The sequence below is a fragment of the Misgurnus anguillicaudatus genome, unplaced genomic scaffold (genome assembly GCF_027580225.2).
Source record: "Misgurnus anguillicaudatus unplaced genomic scaffold, ASM2758022v2 HiC_scaffold_29, whole genome shotgun sequence".
Classification (NCBI taxonomy): Eukaryota; Metazoa; Chordata; class Actinopteri; order Cypriniformes; family Cobitidae; genus Misgurnus; species Misgurnus anguillicaudatus.
The window spans coordinates 8881866-8904122 of NW_027395279.1; the positions used below are offsets into that span (position 1 = coordinate 8881866).

At 38.0% G+C, this 22257-nt stretch overlaps 1 protein-coding gene across 3 annotated transcripts in view; it reads right to left on the reverse strand.

Moving 5' to 3' along the window:
- LOC129421403 (choline transporter-like protein 2) overlaps positions 1–22257 on the reverse strand; it is a 34572-nt gene that overhangs the window by 3968 nt on the left and 8347 nt on the right. For all 3 annotated transcript variants that reach the window (XM_073864996.1, XM_073864994.1, XM_073864995.1), the window contains exons 2-21: positions 12927–12975; positions 12381–12454; positions 12006–12084; positions 11807–11891; positions 10167–10277; positions 10004–10064; positions 9764–9887; positions 9162–9245; positions 8936–9048; positions 8691–8822; positions 7060–7159; positions 6813–6905; positions 6085–6169; positions 4109–4371; positions 3913–4007; positions 3301–3404; positions 2782–2855; positions 1721–1791; positions 1468–1556; positions 504–588 (exon numbers count right to left, since the gene is read on the reverse strand). In XM_073864996.1, the coding sequence (XP_073721097.1) occupies positions 504–588; positions 1468–1556; positions 1721–1791; positions 2782–2855; positions 3301–3404; positions 3913–4007; positions 4109–4371; positions 6085–6169; positions 6813–6905; positions 7060–7159; positions 8691–8822; positions 8936–9048; positions 9162–9245; positions 9764–9887; positions 10004–10064; positions 10167–10277; positions 11807–11891; positions 12006–12084; positions 12381–12454; positions 12927–12975 (1971 nt within the window). The remainder of the gene's footprint in view (positions 1–503; positions 589–1467; positions 1557–1720; positions 1792–2781; positions 2856–3300; positions 3405–3912; positions 4008–4108; positions 4372–6084; positions 6170–6812; positions 6906–7059; positions 7160–8690; positions 8823–8935; positions 9049–9161; positions 9246–9763; positions 9888–10003; positions 10065–10166; positions 10278–11806; positions 11892–12005; positions 12085–12380; positions 12455–12926; positions 12976–22257) is intronic.

Genomic DNA, 22257 nt, shown 5'->3' on the forward strand with positions numbered 1-22257 from the left:
AAATGTGTCCGTTTATATGGATTGTGAGCAACAGATTTTGGGATAGGGGTGGATAAAAAATTAAAAGGAACAATGAAAAGAAAAGAATGAGCACAGAGGAAGAGAGAAAGAGAAAGATTCAGGTTATTACAGGAAGGTAGAAACGCTTTTTAGATCAATTGAAACAAACAGACAAGTACCATTGACAGATTAGAAACACCTCACACCAGAAAACAAGTCTCCGTTTAGAAAGGTTCAAGATATATTTAGAGGTTTTGCATGCGCTGCCATGCAAAATAAAGAATCGGTCCTATCAGTAACAATAAGCTCAGGAAAATTTCATTTTTGAAAAAAGACCAAACATCCTCCCTCTGGTATGTCTTAAGATATCAAGGTTATATCTATTTTTTGCCTAATCTTTTATTTGATTTTTAACCTACTAACAAGTTGTCACAATAGTACTTGGTATCGATACCAATATTATACTTACTATATAATGTAAAAGCACAATGGTGAGTACTTACAAAAGCAGAGGAAGAGTGTGTCCACACACATAGCATAAACGCTGAAGAACCCGTGAGCAATGAGATAGGAGCCCACCAACACCGTCTAATCAAACAACAGAAACACATATATTCAGACAATTTGTTTGACGTCTATTATGTTACTATACATTTTTCTATATTAATTTGCATTCAGGGTTCCCACACCTTAGTTAACTTCAAATTCAAGAGCCTTTCAAGGACTTTTCAGGTCCAATACCCTCAAATTCAAGGACTAAATGTGGGGACACATTTCAAGTGAGAGCAAGGTTACATCGTGTTACCTTTTAAGATACATTGTTACAGTTCCCTTTCGAGGGAACTCGTGCTGCGTCACTGCGGTGACACTTTGGGGACGCCTCCAGGGGTAAGTGCGTCTAAATGTGTATATCAAATTCAACCAATGGTGAGGCTAAACAACAAAAACGGGGTGACGCGGAAGCTAGGAAGTATATCGCTATCTGAAATATTGCCAAAGACGGCTTTACAGGGACGCAGGAAGTATGGCAAGGGAGACGCAGCGTCTCGTTCCCTTCTCAGGGAACAACAGTTATATACCAGAGACGTTTTCATGTGTCAAACACAACTATGCAAAAATGCATTTTGGTATGAATTAACATTCGCATACAGAATATGTACCGTAAGCATTTAAAGTGAACAGTTTAGCACGTGTGCTTAAAAAGTCTAGAATTTTTATGATAATATCCTACACTACACAGGAAATAATATGGATTTTTTCCCCAGAATACTTCTTGCATAAAATAGATTCAAGCACTTTCAATGATCTGTATCTATGTATGTATATATTTTTTAAAAACTTCCCAGGGCCTTAAATTATTTCCCCCAGATTCACAAACTTTTAAGGACTTCGAGGACCTGTGGGAACCCTGTACATTACACAACCATTTCTTCCATTTAACCCAACAGTTCACACGTGCTCACATACCAAAATGGGAACCCAGTAGTAATGGAGACTGGGTGCGGCCCCCTTAAATGCATCAGTTTGTCCGGAGAAAAAGAAAAACGCGAAGATTCCTAAAAGATAAAGAGGGATCAGAAATGCCTCCATATCAGTGCATAGAATATATATTAGCACATAAGCAGATGATTCTGTTTATATTGCTCAACTAGGTAAAAGCATTCTCTTTAAATGTAATCTTTATTTTAGTTAAATATTTAGATCCAAAATGCACACTTACCCACAAGACCCACAATGAGGAGTTTTCCAAGGAATAAGATGAAATCTGTCACCTTATCCACGACTACCACCCTGTAAGATTATTAAACAATTGTAAAACATGCTGTAATTTAATGACGCTCCCTAGTGAGCTGCCTTGTTGCCTGCTGCAGCAATGTCTGAAACCAAACCGTTTTTAAACACCATTGACTTCCATAGTACTATTTTTTTCTGCTATGGAAGTCAATGGTGCTTCTCTTTCCTGCTTTATTACAAATCAGCAGCAATATGAACAGGTTTGTAACAACACGAGGGTAAGTAAATAATGACAAGATCTTTATTATTGGGTGAACTATACATTAAAGGGACACTCCACTTTTTTTTGAAAATATGCTCATTTTCCAGCTCCCCTAGTTTTAAATATTTGATTCTTACAGTTTTAAAATTAATTTAGCTGATCTCCGGGTCTGGCGCTAGCACTTTTAGCATAGCTTAGCACAATCCATTGAATCTGATTAGACCATTAGCATCGCGCTCAAAAATAACCAAAGATTTACATATATTTTTCCTATTTAAAACTTGACTTCTGTAGTTACAACATGTACTAAGACCGTCAGAAAATTTAAAGTTAAGATTTTCTAGGCAGATATGGCTAGGAACTATACTCTCATTCTGATGTAATAATCAAATACTTTGCTGCCGTAACATGGTATGCTAATGCTAATGGCGATGCTAATGGTCTAATCTGATTTTTTCTGATGAACAAAAAAGAAGATATTTTGATAAATGATGGTAAGCAGACAGCTAAGTGTAACCACTGACTTCCATAGTAGGAAAACAAATATTATGAAAGTATTGTGAAAAAATTATGATATTTTGATAAGTGACGGCAAGTACACAGTTGATGATACCCATCGAATTCCATAGGATTTGTTTTCCTACTATGTGTTATTACCATCATTTATCAAAATATCTTTTGTTGTGTTCAACAGAAAGTGCTGATAGGACTTTAGTCTTGCATGCCTAAAATAACTGCATGGAAGCATTGCAAACATTCCCTAAAGGGACTTTGTTGTCACCCACCTGATGACATTTCTCATCAAGAGGAAGAAGGCGTCCCGTGCCGACCTGCAGAAGTTTTTCCCATGTATGGCCACCTGTGGCAGAAAAAAATACTTTATTTTTAATCTGCTGATATATTAACATCATCTACATTGTCTGTATTGTGTTAATTTTGATACTTTTTAGTTTCTTCAGATGGTATTATTATTATTATTATTATTATTATTATTATTATTATTAGGGGTGCACGATATAACTGCTTATTTTTAATATTATTGGTTATCGGTCTGATAGCAAAATTAGGCCGATAAATGAAAGCCGATAAATGATGGATTATTTTGGTTTGTTGAACCACTTATATATATATATAGTTTATCGGCCCCCAAATATAAAGAGTTATCGGTATCGGCCAAAATTTCCATATCGGTGCATCCCTAATTATTATTATATATTATTATTAATAATAATAATAATAATAATAATAATAATAATAATAATAATAAAGTAACAACGACCATAAGATATTGTTAAATAACACACCATAATGTAGGCATTCCTGTTCAAAAACTTGACAAACTTCTCCAGGCACCAGAAGCAGCATTTCAGACAACACAACAAAAATTTGGCAAATTTATTTTCTGCTCCTGTGGATGGAAAACAAAGAACAAGATTGTTAGGCCAGCACACAACCAATTGTCAAAGTCAAATTTACAAAGGATTGAAACATCGTTCCCTCAAGCCTGCAGTGTAAGACAACAACATGACACAATACAAGTTTAAACATTTTATTATATTAAAAATAAATAATATGCAGTATATAAAAAACAAGTAAAGACATCATGACACACAGAACCCTACTGAAAAATCCAGCTAAAACCTGCATAAGCTGGTGAGCTGGTTTTAGCTGGTTTCCCAGCTTGGTTTTAGCTGGTGTAGCAAGCTGGTCTAGCTGTGTTTTGGTCACTTTTTAAGCTGGTCTAGCTGGACTTAGCTGGTCTGGCTGGAAGACCAGCTGACCCACCAGCTTGACTAGATTTGCCAGGTTGGGAGGACCATCTTAAACCAGCTACTGCCACCTTAAACCAGCTACCAGCTTATGCTGGTCTTAGATTTTTCAGTAGGGAGAAGTTCATTTAAAATCTATTCTTTTACCCTTGAGTTTGTGGTCAAGATACTCCAGCAAAACCCTGATAACCTGAATAATGGCGAGGATGAGAGAGCCAAACGCCATGGATCCTGTGTGATACCTGCATATGAACGAAATGAATGACACTAAAACATCTGCTAAAAGTACATTAGTGCCTCAAAACGAACAGAAATTAACTAAAAAACACAAATTTAGCATCACCTGAGGGATCTGCCCAGAGCGGCACAGAGAGGAAAGGTGGGCATGTCTTTGGATTTATTTAAAGCCCAGTAGTAGGATGCAAAAGCCCCTGCAAGAGTCATCTGACCCAGAGCAGTGACGAAGTTGGCACACCAGAAGAACAGGAAGACGTTGTAGAACTGAAAGAGGATCAGATACTTGTGGTACGCCGTTTCCCCACCATAAAAAGCAAACAGACAATCGGAGCGTGGACAGTCTTTCTTTATGTCAGACAGGGTGAAGTTCTGCAAAGACAGGGGAAATGAGCAATACAGATCATTCATCTTCTTAACATGAGGTTATATTACATTGTAATATTACTAATTTAAGCACCTGTTCCACATTTCATTTTTTTAGGTCTCACAAATGTGATAAAAATAATAATAAATGGTTGTATATTTATTCATATGCATTTTCCATTTGCTAGGTTATTCAGGGCTCCAGACTGCCACCAAAAATTTGAGAGTGTGCCACTGAATTTTACATCCAGTCGCACATGTCTGACAAGTCTTTTGGCCTATTTTTGTTATGTGACACTGAATTTAAAACAGCACATTGTACTTTCAGCATCTATCATGAAAGTATTTATTAGTAATACAGTGGAAATTAGTAGAAATATGATTATTTGTTTAGCATGTTGATTTACAGTGTGTGCCCCTAAATTTTCTGGTTGTGCCCCTAAAATTTTCAGGCTGGGGCCACTGTGCTACTAGTGAAAAAAGTTAGTCTGGAGCCCTGTTATTTATATATTGCTTTTAAACTTTTTCTGTAATCAGATCTATATTATGCTACAGTGATCCCAACATTACAAAGATCCCCCCTTTTACACTTTTTTTACAATTTATTTAAGTGGTCAGTTAGCATGGGTTTAAAATAAACAATGCTGATGCTTTGAATGAATCTGAATCATGTGTGTATTGCACTAACTTTCTTTACACAACAGCGTTTGTATCAAATAAAGTAGGCTACTATACAATTTCAGTAATAATATGATAGGCACACAGGGCCTCATGGTGCGTTCACACCAGATGCGAATGAAGGGTTAAGCGAAAGTGATTTACATCTTAAGTCAATGCAAAGATTTACATCTTAAGTCAATGCAAAGATTTGAGCGAAGTACGCAACACATATTGAAAGTTTCGTGCGTTTGACAAACGTAACATGTGATTGTGCAAATCACGCGAGTTGAAAAATAGGAACTATTCGCGTCGCGTTAACCAATCAGGAGCTTGCTCTAGTATTGACGTGATTATGACTTAGCAAGTGGAGACAGAGGACAAACACATCGTCGCTGTATGTAGACAGACATCTGGACGACACATTTTCATACTTTTATAGAAACGGGAATAAAAAGGATCTTGCTTGGAAGAATGTGAGTGAGGAGGTGGGGCAATCTGGTAAGTTGTAAAAATTGCTCTTTGCTTAATTTGAGCAAAATATATACATATTTAGATTATAAGCTAGACTACAAAACGTTCAAGCATCCAATTACACTACACGTCAATAGCGCAATTTATTCACTTCATTCGCATCTGCTGTGAACACACTGTAACTGTGGGTTCACACCAGATGCGTTTAAGGTGTGAAATTCGAGGAATTGAGTGTTCTTGCTTCATTCGCACGTGAAAGCCACGAGTGAAATTCTAGCCATCGAGACATTTACATGGAAATTCGCATCAAGGGAGGGACTTCTGCGACTCCCTTCGCTTCCTGTAATCACGTCACTACTAGAGCAAGCTCCTGATTTTTCAACTCGCGCATTTCCTGCGGCGACGCTCAATTTGCGCTAGACGCGCAGATGAGGCGGAATCGTGTCTACTGCGACGTGACCTCCAGATGCCCATAAGCGCATCTTTACATTGACTTAACATTGAAATCACCCGCACTTGACGCCTCTATCGCGGCTGGTGTGAACGCAGCATAAGACTGCATATGAATATGTATTGTTGAGCACATACCTCAGGGTTGCAGGTCTCTCTGGAATGAGAACATTCCGTTTCATTGAAAACTTTATAAACCGCTTGACTGGATGTAGAGAGAAAGCTGATTAGGACAATTAAGGGTTAACAGCATGATTTCTGATGATGATTATCTTAAACATATCATTTTACAACGTACAGTACACATATGCTTGAGAGAATACACGGGGATTTACATTAGGGATGAGTTTGGAACGCAATTTATATTGTACTAAATTATAATTGTTTTATAAAATATCTCCAACAACTTCTACATCTTAAAGGGAACCTATTATGCAAAATCCACTTTTACAAGGTATGTGTGCTGGCTGTAAACACAACCACCCTACTATGAAAAAAATCCATCCACTCCTTCATTTTTAATGCCCATTAAAACAAAACAGTCTTATTAGACATGCTGTTTTAATATTCTTGTTAATATGACGTCACAAAGCCCCGCCCACGGCCACTGCCTAACTGGTTAATTTACCCAAAAGCTTTTCTAAATGTGTTTGTTACCACAATAATGCACTAAATATACAGTTGCTTTGATTTGCTATCACTTAAATATGCTAAAAGATATGAATATAAACATTGGCCTATTTTTTGAGTAGTCCCACAGATGGCCATCATCACTTCTGATTTAAAGAGACCGCAAGATATCCGCTGGTGTCTAAAGTCATTGTGCTAATGAATTTCAAGCCTAATGATGTTCTTAAAAAGGATACACTGCAGTGACGGCCCAGTACGCGATGACTATAGTCAGGAGGAAGAAGGTAAAAATAGGGTAGAACAGTGATGACATCACATAACCGATGGCTCTGAAAGAAATCAAAAAAATTGAGTAAACAAGACTGTGTACTAAAAACACATCCTTCTTATATATCAACAGCTGATACACTAGGTGTTACGACTGTAAACATCTACCATAACATCTGAAAGATCAGCACTTATATTGTGCAGAGAGCAACAGACCTGCTGGCCTCCTTCATAAGCTCAACTGCAATTCGGATTCTATTCCTGAGGAAGATGAGGACCACGATGATGATGACCTCCAGGATAGCTAGAATAATTACTGCAGAAAGAAACAGGACATATTTTAGTGCTTATACATCTACTTACAAGCAAAACACTACGTATATTCAGGGTTCCCACACCTTAGTTAACTTCAAATTCAAGGACCTTTCAAGGACTTTCCAGGTCCAACACCCTCAAATTCAAGAACTAAATTTGGGGACACATTTCAAGTGAGAGCAAGGTTACATCGCGTTACCTTTTAAGACACATTGTTACAGTTCCTTTCGAGGGAACTCGCGCTGCGTCACTGCGGTGACACATTGGGGACGCCTCCAGGCGTAAGTGCGTCTGAATGTGTATATCAAACTCAACCAATAGTGAGGCTTAACGACAAAGACAGGGTGACGCTGGAGTCAGGAAGTATATCGCTATCTGAAATATTGCCGAAGACGGCGTTACAGGGATGCAGGAAGTATGACAAGGGAGATGCAGCGTCTCGTTCCCTTCTCAGGGAACAACAGTTACATACGTAATCCGAGATGTTTTCATTTGTCAAACACAACTATGCAAAAAAGCATTTTGGTATGAATCAACATTCGCATACAGAAGCATTTAAAGCGAACAGTTTAACACGTGTGCTTAAAAGTCTAGAATGTTTGAGATATTATCCTACACTACACAGGGAATTATATGGATTTTATTTCCAGAAAACTTCTTGCATAACATAGATCAAGCACTTTCAATGACCTGTATCTATGTATGTTTATTTTCAAAAACTTCCCAGGGCCTTAAATAATTATTTCCCTCAGATTCACAACCTTTAAGGATTTCAAGGACCTGTGGGAACCCTGTATATTGCAGTGGTCGATGTATCGTTCAACATTTCTTCCATTTTTTCCCCATAAGATAGCAGTACATTTATTATCGATACATTTTTCCCATCGGCTGTTCATAATGAAAAGCCACCATCTGACAAATAGTAAACCGACCATTCATCCTTCAGTTTTTAATGTGATGGGTTACACAACAACACTTCGGCATGCGGCAAAGTCGTATGTTGCGTTTACACCAGGCGTGTTTGAGGGGTCAAATCGTGTCTACCGCGCCTAGTTTGCCGCTTGAACAGTTTGAGTGTACTCGCTTCATTCGCGCATGAAATTCTAGTAATCGAGACATTCACGTGAAAATTTGCGTCATGGGAAGGGCTTCTGCGACTCCGCTCGCTTTCTGTAATCACGTCACTACTAAAGCAAGCACCTGATTGGTTAACGCAGCGCGTTTTTCCGACAAAGTTCGAATTTTTTAACTCGCACGTTTGCCGTGGAAACGCTCAATTCGCGCTAGACGCGTGAATGAGGTGGAATCGCGTCTACCGCAAGGCGCTAAACGCCTCATTCACGCCGCAAGACCTCCAGACGTGTGTTAACGCATCTTCACATTGACTTAACATTGAAATCACTCAAGCTTGACGCCTATTTTTTTAATTATTTATGCACGTCAGGTTTGGGTAAAAAGGTAATTTGTGTCATTTTGGATCGTGTACATTTCTTTGGACCCAAGAAGACCTCTAGTTAAAAAAAGTTACTCACTGAAGGCCAGCCAGGTCTGTCTGATGTGCAGGTAAACACTGAAGTCGGGTTGAAAGCCCAGCTGCTGTAGAGTGACATTAGCACCAGGTGTCTCCTTCAGATTGACATACTTATAAGTGCTGAAACCGATACCTGTGAACATGACAAATGAGAGATTACAGTGAAACGCCATCATCTTTCTAGCCCTATAAATGTTTTACACAGTACTAAAATTAATGAATACAGGTGGAGAATAAAGACAGTACCACATCCGATGACAATAACGACCATGAGGATCATGACCCAAACCATGCATCCAGCCAGAAAACGCAGAAGAACGATGAAGATCAGACTCACCACCAGAGCTATCAACAAACAACTGAACACAAAGAAACAAATGAACACTCAATCACATCAAGTTTAACGCCCATGAGTAGTTTCATGTTAAAACTGCAGGAGAAATAATGACTGTTATAAAAACAAACATCTTACATTAAGATCCAGTACCAAGACTTTGTGTAATCTTCAAAGATCTTCATTGCAACCTGTCGACCCTCTATGACTACTGTGGCGTTCCTGTTATCATAATAAAGCAAATGTGTAAGTCTTTGCTGGTTGTACGCCAAACAAAACTCATTATTTGAGGTTTACCCTTTGTTATAAAAAGAGATGTATAAGATAAATATAAATAAAAAAATGTAGGGATGTTTGTAAGGTCAAACATGTTCACTTTGCACATCAGAGAGCGTGAAGAGCGCTCTGTATGTTTCACTTGGTTTAAAGCAACACTATGTAGTTTTTCAACCTTTAAATAATGTCTCTAAAATTATTTCAGTGATAGAACAACTCTTAACTGGACAAATTCTACTGCTGCTGCAACCTGAGCAGCCTCCTAGCTGCTACAAGCACACTCTGAAAGTCGAGGTGGAGGGTAGAGCACCCAGCCCCGCCCCTCCCCCTGCCTGCAGAAAAGTGTCTGATACCAGGCACTGTTGCACTTTTCAACCACATGGGGGAGCCGTATGTCAATTTTACATGGAAACTACATAGTGTTGCTTTAACACATGAGACTTATAAATATATGCATTTCTCACGTCATCCCGTCCACCAGGTCTTTGGCATTTCTCTTGTTTCCATCTGCATCTACAAACGTCTCGCTATCGCCCACTGTGATAGTTCCGCCCTTTTTGCCCATAGATGGAAAACAGCGCTGCAAAACTGAGACAGATGAATATGCTTGTGTTACAGCGATATAAAACAAAAACTTACTTTCCAATAATCCTAATAAATATTCAAGCAACAATAAAAAACAGCAATAACAACAACAAACGTACATGGTTTGCTGGAAACTAGAATTGCCGGGCACAGTTTTTGTTGCAAAATTTCTGGCACAGTCTGTAAAGACAAATAAACTGATCAGTCAATAGGTATTTACAGGAATTATAAAACGTAAAGTAAAAACAGCAAAAATAAAAGTTTTGATTCAAACTCACTCACTTTACTCCCAGGATCTTCTCTGCAAAAACTTTTGTAATACGGCCATTCCAGTGGATTTGGGTAGGCGTTAACCAGAGTCGTTGTACGATCAGGACATTTCTCTACACACAGCTAAACACAGACAGAAATCAAACATGAAATACAAAATAAATGTGTGTGAATGTATGAAGTTATTGCCTAAAGCAGGAGTCTTCAACTACTCTTCTTCGAGGGCCAGATTAAAAAAATTTAAATATGATGCGGGCCAAACTTTTAGCCCTATTTTTAATTTTTTGGCCATTTTGCCTTTGTATTTAAAGCTCACATAACACAAGCTGTTTCTGCATTTCTGATGTTAATCTGGAGTACCTATAGATTAGTATTACATCCTTTATATCTCCGAAGAGTCTTTAGTTTAATCAGATTTAAAAAGAAAGATTAGCTTTACCAAAACTATATCCATTGTTTTCATAAGGCTGGATTTCTTCTCCTTACATCTAAAAACACAATTCTTCTTTCGTGCCATTGTCGAGTTTTGAAATTAAACAAAGCTGTCGCGTGATGTGATGTTTGTTAAAGTTCTAACCTCTCCTGGTGATTGACGGGTGGGCGGGGTTTTCTGGGGGAAGTGACCATGCTGATTTTAAATGAAACAAAGATGACCGGCGGGCCGGATAAAGCCGAGTGGCAGGCCGCATTTGGCCCGTTGGCCACCAGTTGACGAGCTAAAATCATAATTGTCCATTATTAACCTTAATATTGTAATTGTGATTATTATTAATGATCAATAGACTTTACATTGAAGTTTTGAATTGTTTTACAACTTTCTGTGAAGCAGCTGGATGGTCAATTTTAAACATCCAAAACTAAATAATATAATGTAAAAAACAAATAATTATGGGAGTTATGTTGTTAGTAAAAAATCCAAAACGAATGGCTAAAGGACAAATCAACTTAGCCATTTTAAAATCTCTGATTCACCAAAACAGAAATGAGCACAAATGGACCGCTTTAATTGAGGCTTTTGGTGATTATGAAATTGTTTCACCCATATTAGTAATCCTGATTAGTTTTTCGATGAATTGTGCAGCCCCAATGGCCGGTCTAATGACAAAAGTCCCGCCTTCAAGTCAAAAGAAACAAAGTTGTGGAAAAATGCATGAACTTTTCAATATAAGATAAATTACAAAAATTTGGGCTGCTAATTATGCACAATTCATTTTTTTAAATTATAGACCGTTTCATCGGATGCACGTGCGGTCACGCAATTGCACGTCTGGTCAATACTTTACTGGCTTTTGTTTGTTTATTGGTCTGACTAGTTGCAAAACTGAACTCTTAAAAAAAACCTGGTTGAAAATAAAAAAAAATTTGGTTTCCTAGGTAATCTATGTTTTGTTTATTTTGCTTGTTATATAAATAAACTACTTTAAAAGGCGGAGTTTAACGGAAGTTACGTGATGACCACGAAAGCCGCTTGTTTATGTTGTTACTGCTGTGCTGATACAGTCTATAAAAAGAAGTTTAATTGGCGCCCAGTAGATCAGCAAAGTATTTCATGCATAGTAGGCAAAGCATGCATACGTAACACGTAAAAATACTAGTGTGCCAATCCAAGCAAAACAAAAACAAGAGTGAGGTAGGGTAGGAAGGACACAAACCTGGGGGGTGGGACACTGAAACTCCAGCAGGACCATGGGGCTGGCACACTTCATGATGTTAAAGTAAAACAACAGCGGCTTCTTCCTGCATTACACATCACAAAAACGAACACTGTCAAATGTAATTCATTGAGAGGATAAATAAATGCATGTATGAAGATGGCAAAACAATGAGTGTCTCGATCTTGGCATTGCTTACTCCAGGTTTCCCTGTCCACAGAACTGTCCCGCGCTGTCTGTAGGGTAGATCACTTTCCGTGGATCACCGTGAGACCAGGCTGAAGAAGAAGAATATGAATTGTGAGTAGTGGCAAGTTTATACCAGAAATATGCGCATAAGTCTAATGTACAATTCAATGATGTAATGCCCATTTAGTTACAAACTGCTTTAATTTAATCAAAACATCAAAAAGGCACATTTTTGCATTAAGAGTGCATTTTGTCTGATCTTGCTAAATTTTTGTTCGTCAGAATGTATGCCAGCCAAATATGTAAAAGTCTTTCACGTTTCATGCAGTCCCACATCCGTTATCAAACGTTGCATTTTTCACAGTAGACAAACAGACTGACTTACCCACAATTCCCACTGCAAGGTAACCCCCTATGGCCACCAAGAACAAGATGCAGCAAATGATGTCTGTACATCCTCTGAGAGAAACACATTGTAACAGATCAAACATGTGATGCAGAAAACAACCACAGCAGCACCACAATAGTTTTAAAACATACGTTAGACAACCACTGAAAGTCAGACTGTGGGTGTCTACTGACTACTGAAATGAAACTGTATTTCTCTAAATGTTTTTTTCGAGGCATCTCTATTATGTAAACAATGTCTGACACAAGCAGTCTTGAAAAGTAGTTACATGTTACGTAAGAAATAATTGATGATGGGCCACCCAAGGTAGTAATGCAGCACGACGCGAAGCGGAAATAATTCAAACAATTATTCCACAGACATTGCTCTGGTGGTTATTTTAAGACATTTGTGCATTTATCGAAAAATAATGTACCCATGGAAAATTTCTCAACTTATCAGAATAAAGCATTCAACAGCCCTGTGGTATAAATGAATTTTATACTTAGGCTTAGATGTTTGTTTTCAAAAGCTTTTTCCTACCTGTTATGGATAGGCCCTTTGAAGGTGGGGTCGTATTTTTTGGCCTCACCTGCAAGAACAAGATAAAGCCAAACTGAATATAATCCATAAAAGCATTCAATACACCAAAGATAGCAGCCCAAATACCTGCAAATATGTGATCCTGTCTGTGAAATGCAGGCTAAAGTCTCATAAGGGATAAAGGAATAGTCTAGTCATTTTCAATATTAAACTGTAATTACCTTAACTAAGAATTGTTGATACATCCCTCTATCATCTGTGTGCGCGCGGCGACACTTCGATAGCATTTAGCTTAGCCCCATTCATTCAATGGTACCAATCAGAGATAAAGTTAAAAATGACCAAACACATCAACATTTTTCCTATTAAGGACGAGTAGTTATACGAGCAAGGTTGGTGGTACAAAATAAAACATAGCGCTTTTCTAAGCGGATTTAAAAGAGGAACTATATTTTATGGTGTAATAGCACTTTTGGGAGTACTTCGACTCGGCGCAGTAACACCCTCCCTCTCCCATTATGAGAGGGAGAAGGGGAGCGGACTTTTCAGGCGAGTCGAAGTACTCCCAAAAGTGCTATTACGCCATAAAATATAGTTCCTCTTTTAAATCCGCTTAGAAAAGCGCTACGTTTTATTTTGTACCACCAAACTTGCTCATATAACTACTAGTCTTAAATAGGAAAAACGTTGATGTGTTTGGTCACTTCTAACTTTATCTCTGATTGGTACCATTGAATGAATGGGGCTAAGCTAAATGCTATCGAAGTGTCGCAGCAAACATGGCTAGGAACTATACTCTCATTCTGGCGTAATAATCAAGGACTTTGCTGCCGTACCATGGCTGCATCAGGTGCAATGATATTACGCCGTGTCCGAAAATAGTCCTCTTGGTTACTTTCTAAAGGGCACTGCAAAATATGCGTAAAACAATGATACAACGCAGTGCCCAGTCATTTTTGAAAGCGATGCTAATGGTCTAATCAGATTCAATGGATTATGCTAAGCTATGCTAAAAGTGGTACCACCAGACCCGGAGATCGGCTGATTGGATTCCAAAACGGTAAAAATCTAATGTTTAACTCTAGAGGAGCTTGAAAATGAGCCCATTTTTAAAAAAAATGGATTGTCCCTTTAAAGTTTGATTTCATTCATTGATTGTAATCTTTGTTAAATGAATAGTCTACTCATTTTCAATATTAAAATATGTTATTACCTTAACTAAGAATTGTTGATACATCCCTCTATCATCTGTGTGCGTGCACGTAAGCGCTGGAGCGCACTGCGACGCTTCGATAGCATTTAGCTTAGCCCCATTCATTCAATGGTACCATTTAGAGATAAAGTTAGAAATGACCAAACACATCAACGTTTTTCCTATTTAAGACGAGTAGTTATACGAGCAAGTTTGGTGGTACAAAATAAAATGTAGCGCTTTTCTAAGCGGATTTAAAGCTCACGTAACACACGCTGTTTCTGCATTTCTGATATCAATCTGGAGTACCTATAGAGTAGTATGACATCCTTTATATCTCTGAAGAGTCTTTAGTTTAATCAGATTTATAAAAGAAAGATTAGCTTTACCGAATCTTTCCGATAACGTACGAAAAAATGAAGAAGGAGGAGTTATAACACGGGAGGAGCGAGTACGAGTCATGCAACACCATACAACACTTATAACGTATGATTCACTACATGTTCGTGTCATTTATATAATATACACGCGCCTATTTCCAACATAAGACAGAAGTCTTACTTACCACGTGTAACTCGTCATGACCCGGTTCTGAAAATCCACCGCATCAAACACACACGCAAAACTCCGCTGCTAATCCGGATAATAAACTATATCCATTGTTTCCATAAGGCTGGATGTCTTCTCCTTACATCCAAAAACACACTTCTTGTTGTGCCATTGTTGACTTTTGAAATTAAACAAAGCTGAGTGGCGTGATAAGCTGTTAGCAAGCTCTAGCGTCTCCCGCTGACTGACGGCTGGGCGGGGTTTTCCGGGGGAAGTTTTCCGGCGGAAGCCCATATAAAGAAGTGATACGTATCGAAAACCCCTGAAACGTCAGTTAGAACCATAATCGAAAAAAATTAGCCGAAACTTGTACGAACCCTGGCGAAGTGCATTCGGCACAGAAATACTCTGAAACACGCCCAACTGCATTTTTGACACTTTGCCTACGTTTAGCATGAGGAAACAACTCTATAACTGTGTTAATAAGTCAGAATGCTTGAAATACCATTAAACCCCCCCTTTAAAAGAGGAACTATATTTTATGGCGTAATAGCACTTTTGGGAGTACTTCGACTCGCCTGAAAAGTCCGCTCCCCTTCTCCCTCTCATAATGGGAGAGGGAGGGTGTTACTGTGCCGAGTCAAAGTACTCCCATATTAAAGATATAAAGGTTATATTTTCATATAATGTTCTTTTTGGCATGTAAGATGATTTTATGTAGTATATACAGGAAATCACAAAAAAATTACTTCAGCAGGGTTTTCATAGGCAGGATCACATATTTTATTATAAAAACATGTTACATTTTATGAATATTCTGTTTAGGCTTTTATCAAACACGATTGTAGCTGAACTATACTGTAATCTAGTACGCAGTGTTAATCTGTGAATCATTCATCTACTCCAAGGCTTTTATGGAAACTGACATTCCAGTCCAGTGATTGACAGAAGCATCTGCATACAACCCCTGCTAATAATTCATCTCACATATACTTTACAAACCAAACCATCTAGCAACACAAACTATGTGACCAGATCATACTGCCATATCCACAACAAATTAGAAAATAATTAAACTTGGGGCGGGCATGAACACAAACCTGGCACACATTGGGTTTTCTTTGACTCATAGCATGTTTAATCAAGAAAACATCCGTGTTACGAGGAGCTCATGTTAGCTTAGCTGTGCTTTACACAACAAACATCACTTTCAATATAATGCTCATATTAAGATAACAGGTGCAAGAAAATTTAAATACACGTGCATATTGGGATATTTCTGTTTGATGATTCTGTATCAATTCTCAAAAGGGCAGTATTGATGTTTTTTTTTTATTTGTGGTAGTCGTTTCATTTTCAGTTTACATCCTGACCACTAGATAGCTTCTTATCTCTAAACTTCAAGAGTGACAGGAAGTACTTGCTAAAGTTTGCAAATGATGGTGTTCTTGATGACAGCTTTCTCAAAATTATATGTTATTCTATTCGCATCCCATCCACTGTATCGTATTACGCATCGTATCTAATTTAGATTTTAACAAACCTAACCTGAATGGTGACAAGTCTTACATATTATTAACATATCAAATAGCATGAGTCAAGCAGATCAAGTTAAATAAACAGTGGCACCAAAGGTATTTATTCACTTAAGCCACACTTAAGACATAGTTCACCCAAAAATGAAAATTCTGTCAACATTTACTCACTCTCATGTTGTTACCTGTATAAATTTTGTTGTTCTGATGAACACTTAGGAAGATATTTTGAGAAATGTTTGTAAAAAAAACATTCGTGGACCCCATTAACTTCCATAGTACGAAAAAAAGAATACTGTGGAAGTGAAAGGGGTTCATGAAAGGTTTGTGATTGAGTAAATGATGACAGAATTTTTGGGTGAACTATCCCTTTAAGAAATATATCAATTTCATAACAAAAGATTGTATGACATTACAATACAAAAGGTCAATGCAAGTGGAATATTTTCAAGCCAAACATTTTACAAAAATACATTTGCCCATATTATGCCTGCTTTCCCACAAGTTAAATAGGTGTATAAGTTCAATAAAACATGTTTCAGAAGTTGTTTGCTCGAAATGGCTTGTAGGAAACGATTCTTACCCATCTCTAGTAGCCTCTGTTTCAGTGCATTTCAGATTGTGCCTTTTTGATGTGGTCATTACATATTAATGAGCTGCTGCTCCTTTGGCCACACCCACTACTAAAGTCATGTGTGCACTCGCAATGGTATTGTACGAGCAGTACAGACAATATACTGTATATTATTATTGTATATTATTATATATTATTATTAATGGTTTATGTATTATTATGCCAACAGACAAATCAAGCAAAAAAGTATCACTAATAAGTACACTCCAGGAGAAGAAACTCATTACACATAATGATTGGCTTCGAGTGTAAATTGTGATGTAGCAGTCTCAACAATACACTCGTTTTGCCCTGGACAAGGCTAACATATTCCTGTTTATAAGACATATTCAAACGCATTATTTTCGCAAATTACAGAAATTTAGACCCGGCGGGGGATGTATACTGCTTGTGGACAGCATGCTAATTGCTAGAAGGCGGGTCGGTAAGAGCTGGTCTTGGTTAGTTTGGCAAAACAATTTTAGTTTGGCAAAACACTATTACTTATCTAGTTAGTTAGTTCATGTAGAATTGTAAAATAAAGCAGTTCATATATTTCTTATAACTCGAAAAGTACCGTGGCTGGTTACTGGCTTTGCAGGAGAAACCACGCTGCAAACTAACTAGCATAGCAGTTAGCCACCTCGTTCTCAATGGCAAATGACTGCTAAAACACACACACACCTCCTCAACGCGCGTTCACCCCCTCGGCGCGCACCAATTCGTGGACGGGATGATGTCAGTTTTCTAACGCTGCTAACAATATCTATATAGCCTACTGTCTACAAACATTACTAATATTAAAGGCGCTCTAAGCGAAAAATGTGCGACGTCACTTCCTGTTGATGTTTGAACTGTTTTCAAACAAACGGAGCGTAGCTAACGCCTCCCCCTCCCTCTCCTGTCCTGAACGCGCCCAACCATCAACCCCAAATCCTTCTTATCATTTATTGGCTGGAACACTTTGTTATGTTTTGTTGTGCTAGGTTTGGCCACTATGTTGATATTGCGGTTTGTCGAGCCTGAGCTGTCTACAGAGATCGCGGTTTTTTACAGTTTGATCAGCGGACAGGCAGCAAGCAGATAGTGAGGAGATGTTTGCTGTATGTAACAAAAAATGTTTTATGGTCTAAAACGCGTCAATTCGCTTAGAGCGCCTTTAACATTACTATACATGGTTTAAAAGGTCTAAGGGTTTAGCATCAGTGTATGGTCTCTGTTTTGAGATACAGATGCTCTAGCATCCTGAATGTAGTATTTTGTGACAGAAGTCCAGATGACAACATGCAGAATATAAACGGGACTTACCTTTGTGTTGATATAACGATCGCGATTCGAATAAAGTCTGTTTCAGATGTGTGAATAACCTATGAAAAGCGTCTAATAGAATACATCCAATAGGGGTGTGCATTGGCACTGCCCTCACAATTCAATTCAATTACGATTCACCAGGTAACAATTCAATTAAATTCGATTCTACAATGCTTTGCGATGCATCAGAATGCTACTGTACACAACAAGGCACATTTTTAATCAGTCAAGTAGTAAAGTCAAGTGCAACTCTCAACAAAAACGGAAGCTTAGCAGCTTTAAGACAATGACAATTATATACCCGAGATGTGAATTTTACACACAGCGTAAGTCTTGTCTAGTTTCCACATTAACTTCATATAATCCGAAATGTGCCCATATGTCCACTTTCCGAGGAAAAGGGTGGTTTTTATTTACCCGTCTATCATGGTCATCTCTCTCCACCTTAGCCATCTTGATTGTTGTTGTTATGCCCCCGGAAGTAATTGAAACTTCACAACTTTATTGTCCACTCGAGGCCAGAAAATAAACAGTGACATAATCGATTATGGCACTTTGATGCATCGATGCTGAATTGTGCATGCGCGCATTGCGATGCCTTGCCGCATCAATTATTGTTGACACCCCTAACATCCAATGAACATTTTTGTCCACAAATGCGTATAATCCATGAAATATAGATATATAGTCTGTTGTTTACATCAGATTTCGCATGAACGTCTTGTAATATAATATAATATACAATCTGAGGATATTTGCGTCGTAACACTAGTCATGAGATTACAGTTTAGGTTCTGTTAAACACATAAACACGCGTTAAAACTTTGTTTTAAAAGTAGGCGGGAGTATAATACATAATTTCAAAACCGCGCCATCAAAAATCGTGACGTCATTTGACTTGCTCGTTCCTCCAATGACTTCATGGAAAGTATTTATAGACAGAACGAACTTTGTGTGACGTTTTATTTCCCAGTGTGGAAACTGCATTTTATATGCTAACATAAGGATAAATAATAATAAGAACAAATGTGTATGCATGTAAACATCCAAGACTCAAGGCAGAGGACTGTTTACACTTGGTATTAAGAAGTGTTTTCGTCAATCGGATCACAAGTGGACGAGAGAGACACATCACGTTTACACCTGGTATTTAAATCCGTCTCTTTTGTTCACTTTCGACCGCTTCTGTCCTGAATACTATGAGGGGGTGGTCTGTCGAGACGGTGGGCGAGTCTCTCTGCTGTCATTCAAACGCGAGCGGGAGTAATGATGAGTTTATATGGACGCAAACTAATATTATGTCAGAGTCCACTGCTTGTTTAGCAAGTAAACATGCTGCACAGTGTTTTGTACATGTATATGTTAGAGCTTTCTCTGCGCAATTGATAAAAAAGGATCACGCAACTTTCACACGCTTTCAAAAGGAAACTATGGAGATCAGCCGCTTTTGTTTTATCAATGAAAGGCTAAACATTAGGGGTGTAACGGTACGCAAAAATCACGGTTCGGTGCGAACCCCGGTTTTGAAGCCACGGTTCGGTTCATTTTCGGTACAGTAAGGGAGAAATGCAAACATTAAACTGCAGGTTGTTTATTACTATAAACTTTTTTTTACAATTTGTTTACACTTTTTTTAAACACTTTTTATTAAAATATAACATATAATATATATATAAAATGAAAAAATAATAAATAAAATACTACTGCAAAGTTCTTTTTTTTACATTATTTTATAACAGAAGGTAACTCTTTTCTTAACCTTCTCTTAAACTTTTTCTACTAAAACCTTGAACTAACAAATTCAATTCCTGAATACATTTTTGAACTATTAGCCTACATTTTTGCCACCAAAAATTTTCTGTTTTGATTTATTTTGGATTGTTTAACTCACAGTATTGAATTGGCTATGTACCATCTCTGTATAAAAATATTATTACTGCTCTATGTGTAACTGCATAGCAAGCAACATGATGATATACTTATTATACACTCATTTTGAGATTAGTGAGTTGCATACCTAGCCATCTTTGATCTTTTGCATGTTTCTCCTAATCTTTGCTTGTGTCGTCAATGTAAGCTGTAACGAACCCCTCCGCAGCTGAGTGACAGCTGAGTAAGCCCGGGTTACAGCTCTTCTCTGTCCCGACCAGCTGATCGCATTGGCACAATGATATGATTGACGTGATGTGCAGTTGAAAAATCTGATCACGCATTCCTTATTCTCGCTGTCACAGAAAGCGCGTCTCATGAATGCGTAGCAACGAAAGACGCGCATCCTCTCACGCACTTTTGAAAGAACAAAGCAGCGCGTTGACACGCGTTTAACATGCGCTTTTAGATACGACACGTAAACGTTTACATCAATAATCAAACGTATATACAACTAAGTAAATAAAAATCTTTCTGCGGGCCGAATTATGTTATATGTTTGACAGAAGACTTGCGCTGAACGCGGAGACTTCCGCCACTTAATATGTTCGTGCGGAAACGCACGTATTATGTTCCGCACAGGGGCACACAAAATGCATTCGGCCTTTCGGTGCACGTGTGCACCGTGCCGAAAGCCCTGAACCGAAACGGTCCGGTTCGAATACACGTACCGTTACACCCCTACTAAACATAGCGCTGTTCACCGTGTATTCGCGCCAGAAGTCAGAAAAGACGTAAAACATTGTGTTCAGTATCTCAGACTAGATAAATGGGCGGAGAGAAGGCGATCGTGTGTATCTGTTCAAACACATTCAACCACATGTGCGTTTACACTACAAAAGCAATCCGATCGAAAGGGTTTTCGACTACCTCTGCATGTGGTTGAAAGTGGTCGAAAGTGGACGACCTCAAAACGTTTTGAACACCGTTTACACCTGGCTTTAACGTCATCCACTTGTGATCCGAATCAATTGATGAAAATGCATGTTAATGCCAAGTGTAAACAGCCTCTCAGAAACCTGTATCTCACTCAAAACAGCATGGATGGATTTTTTCAAGTTTGTAAGCATGTGGAAGCACCAGAGACACAAAAGAACACCCCAAAACCCAGAAAAAGTGTATTTTTCATAATATGGGCACCTTAAGTTTGAAGGGAATGGATACGAGTGGTTTCATAACAGTACTTTGGTTACTGGAATCAGTGAGGGATATGACTAACACATTCACTAGTGACTCACAATGCTCAGAGAAGTGAAGTTTGAAAATATATTTAAAGTCATTTGATTTTCTTGTCTAATGCAATGAAACTCAAACTTAAAGTGCACGTCCTACTACAATATGGAGCAACTATTCTTCCATAAAGTTTCTTAACAGATCTAAACCGAAACCAGATGTGGAAATCTCTTACTTTCAACCACTGGAAAACTGTTGTTGGAAAATTGGGAGATGTTGCCTCCCCAGAGTTATTTTTAACCACATTTGTGTGGTTAACTTACAGTACCAGACAATTACAACATATTGAAAATTTGCTCTGCTCAGGTGTGAAAACAATCATGAAAATCAAAGCTAATGCATTTTAATGTGTATTTTAAAATTTTATTTGCTTTTGTGCATTTAAGAAATATTGCAAGAGGTGATCAACATAATAATACATACTCTCGTCTCATTCATATAAAAACAGCAAGGTGCAACCGTGCAACAACATTATTCATCTTGCCATAAAATTTTGCTTGCCTTCACTTTTACATTAATTTCTTTCCTCATAGAAAGTTGCAGTTGATCTCTAAAACATATGCAACCTCAACTGCTTCATGGGAACTTAATGACACAGGATTTTCTGCTGTGTGCCATCTCAGTTTGTTGTAAACATCCACACCCACTAAAGGGAGTCTTTCAAAGACTGAGTGCTCTAGTTCACAGGCACCACAGTGTATTGTCATGCATACAAAAAGCCAGTTTAAAGATCAGTTTCATGAGATGAAAGCAAAGCACAAGCAGTAGTTTTAAATGCACCCAAGTTGGTATAGTAAAAATCACACTCACACGTAATTTCTAACATAAACCCGTGTCATTTCATTAAATAAGGCTGAATGCAAATCAAAAATATGGCACTAATCACTAAATCAATCCTATTACCCATGTAAAAGTAATAAATAAATCAAATGTACATGTAACTAGTCTTTATAAGCAGCTTCAGTTTTG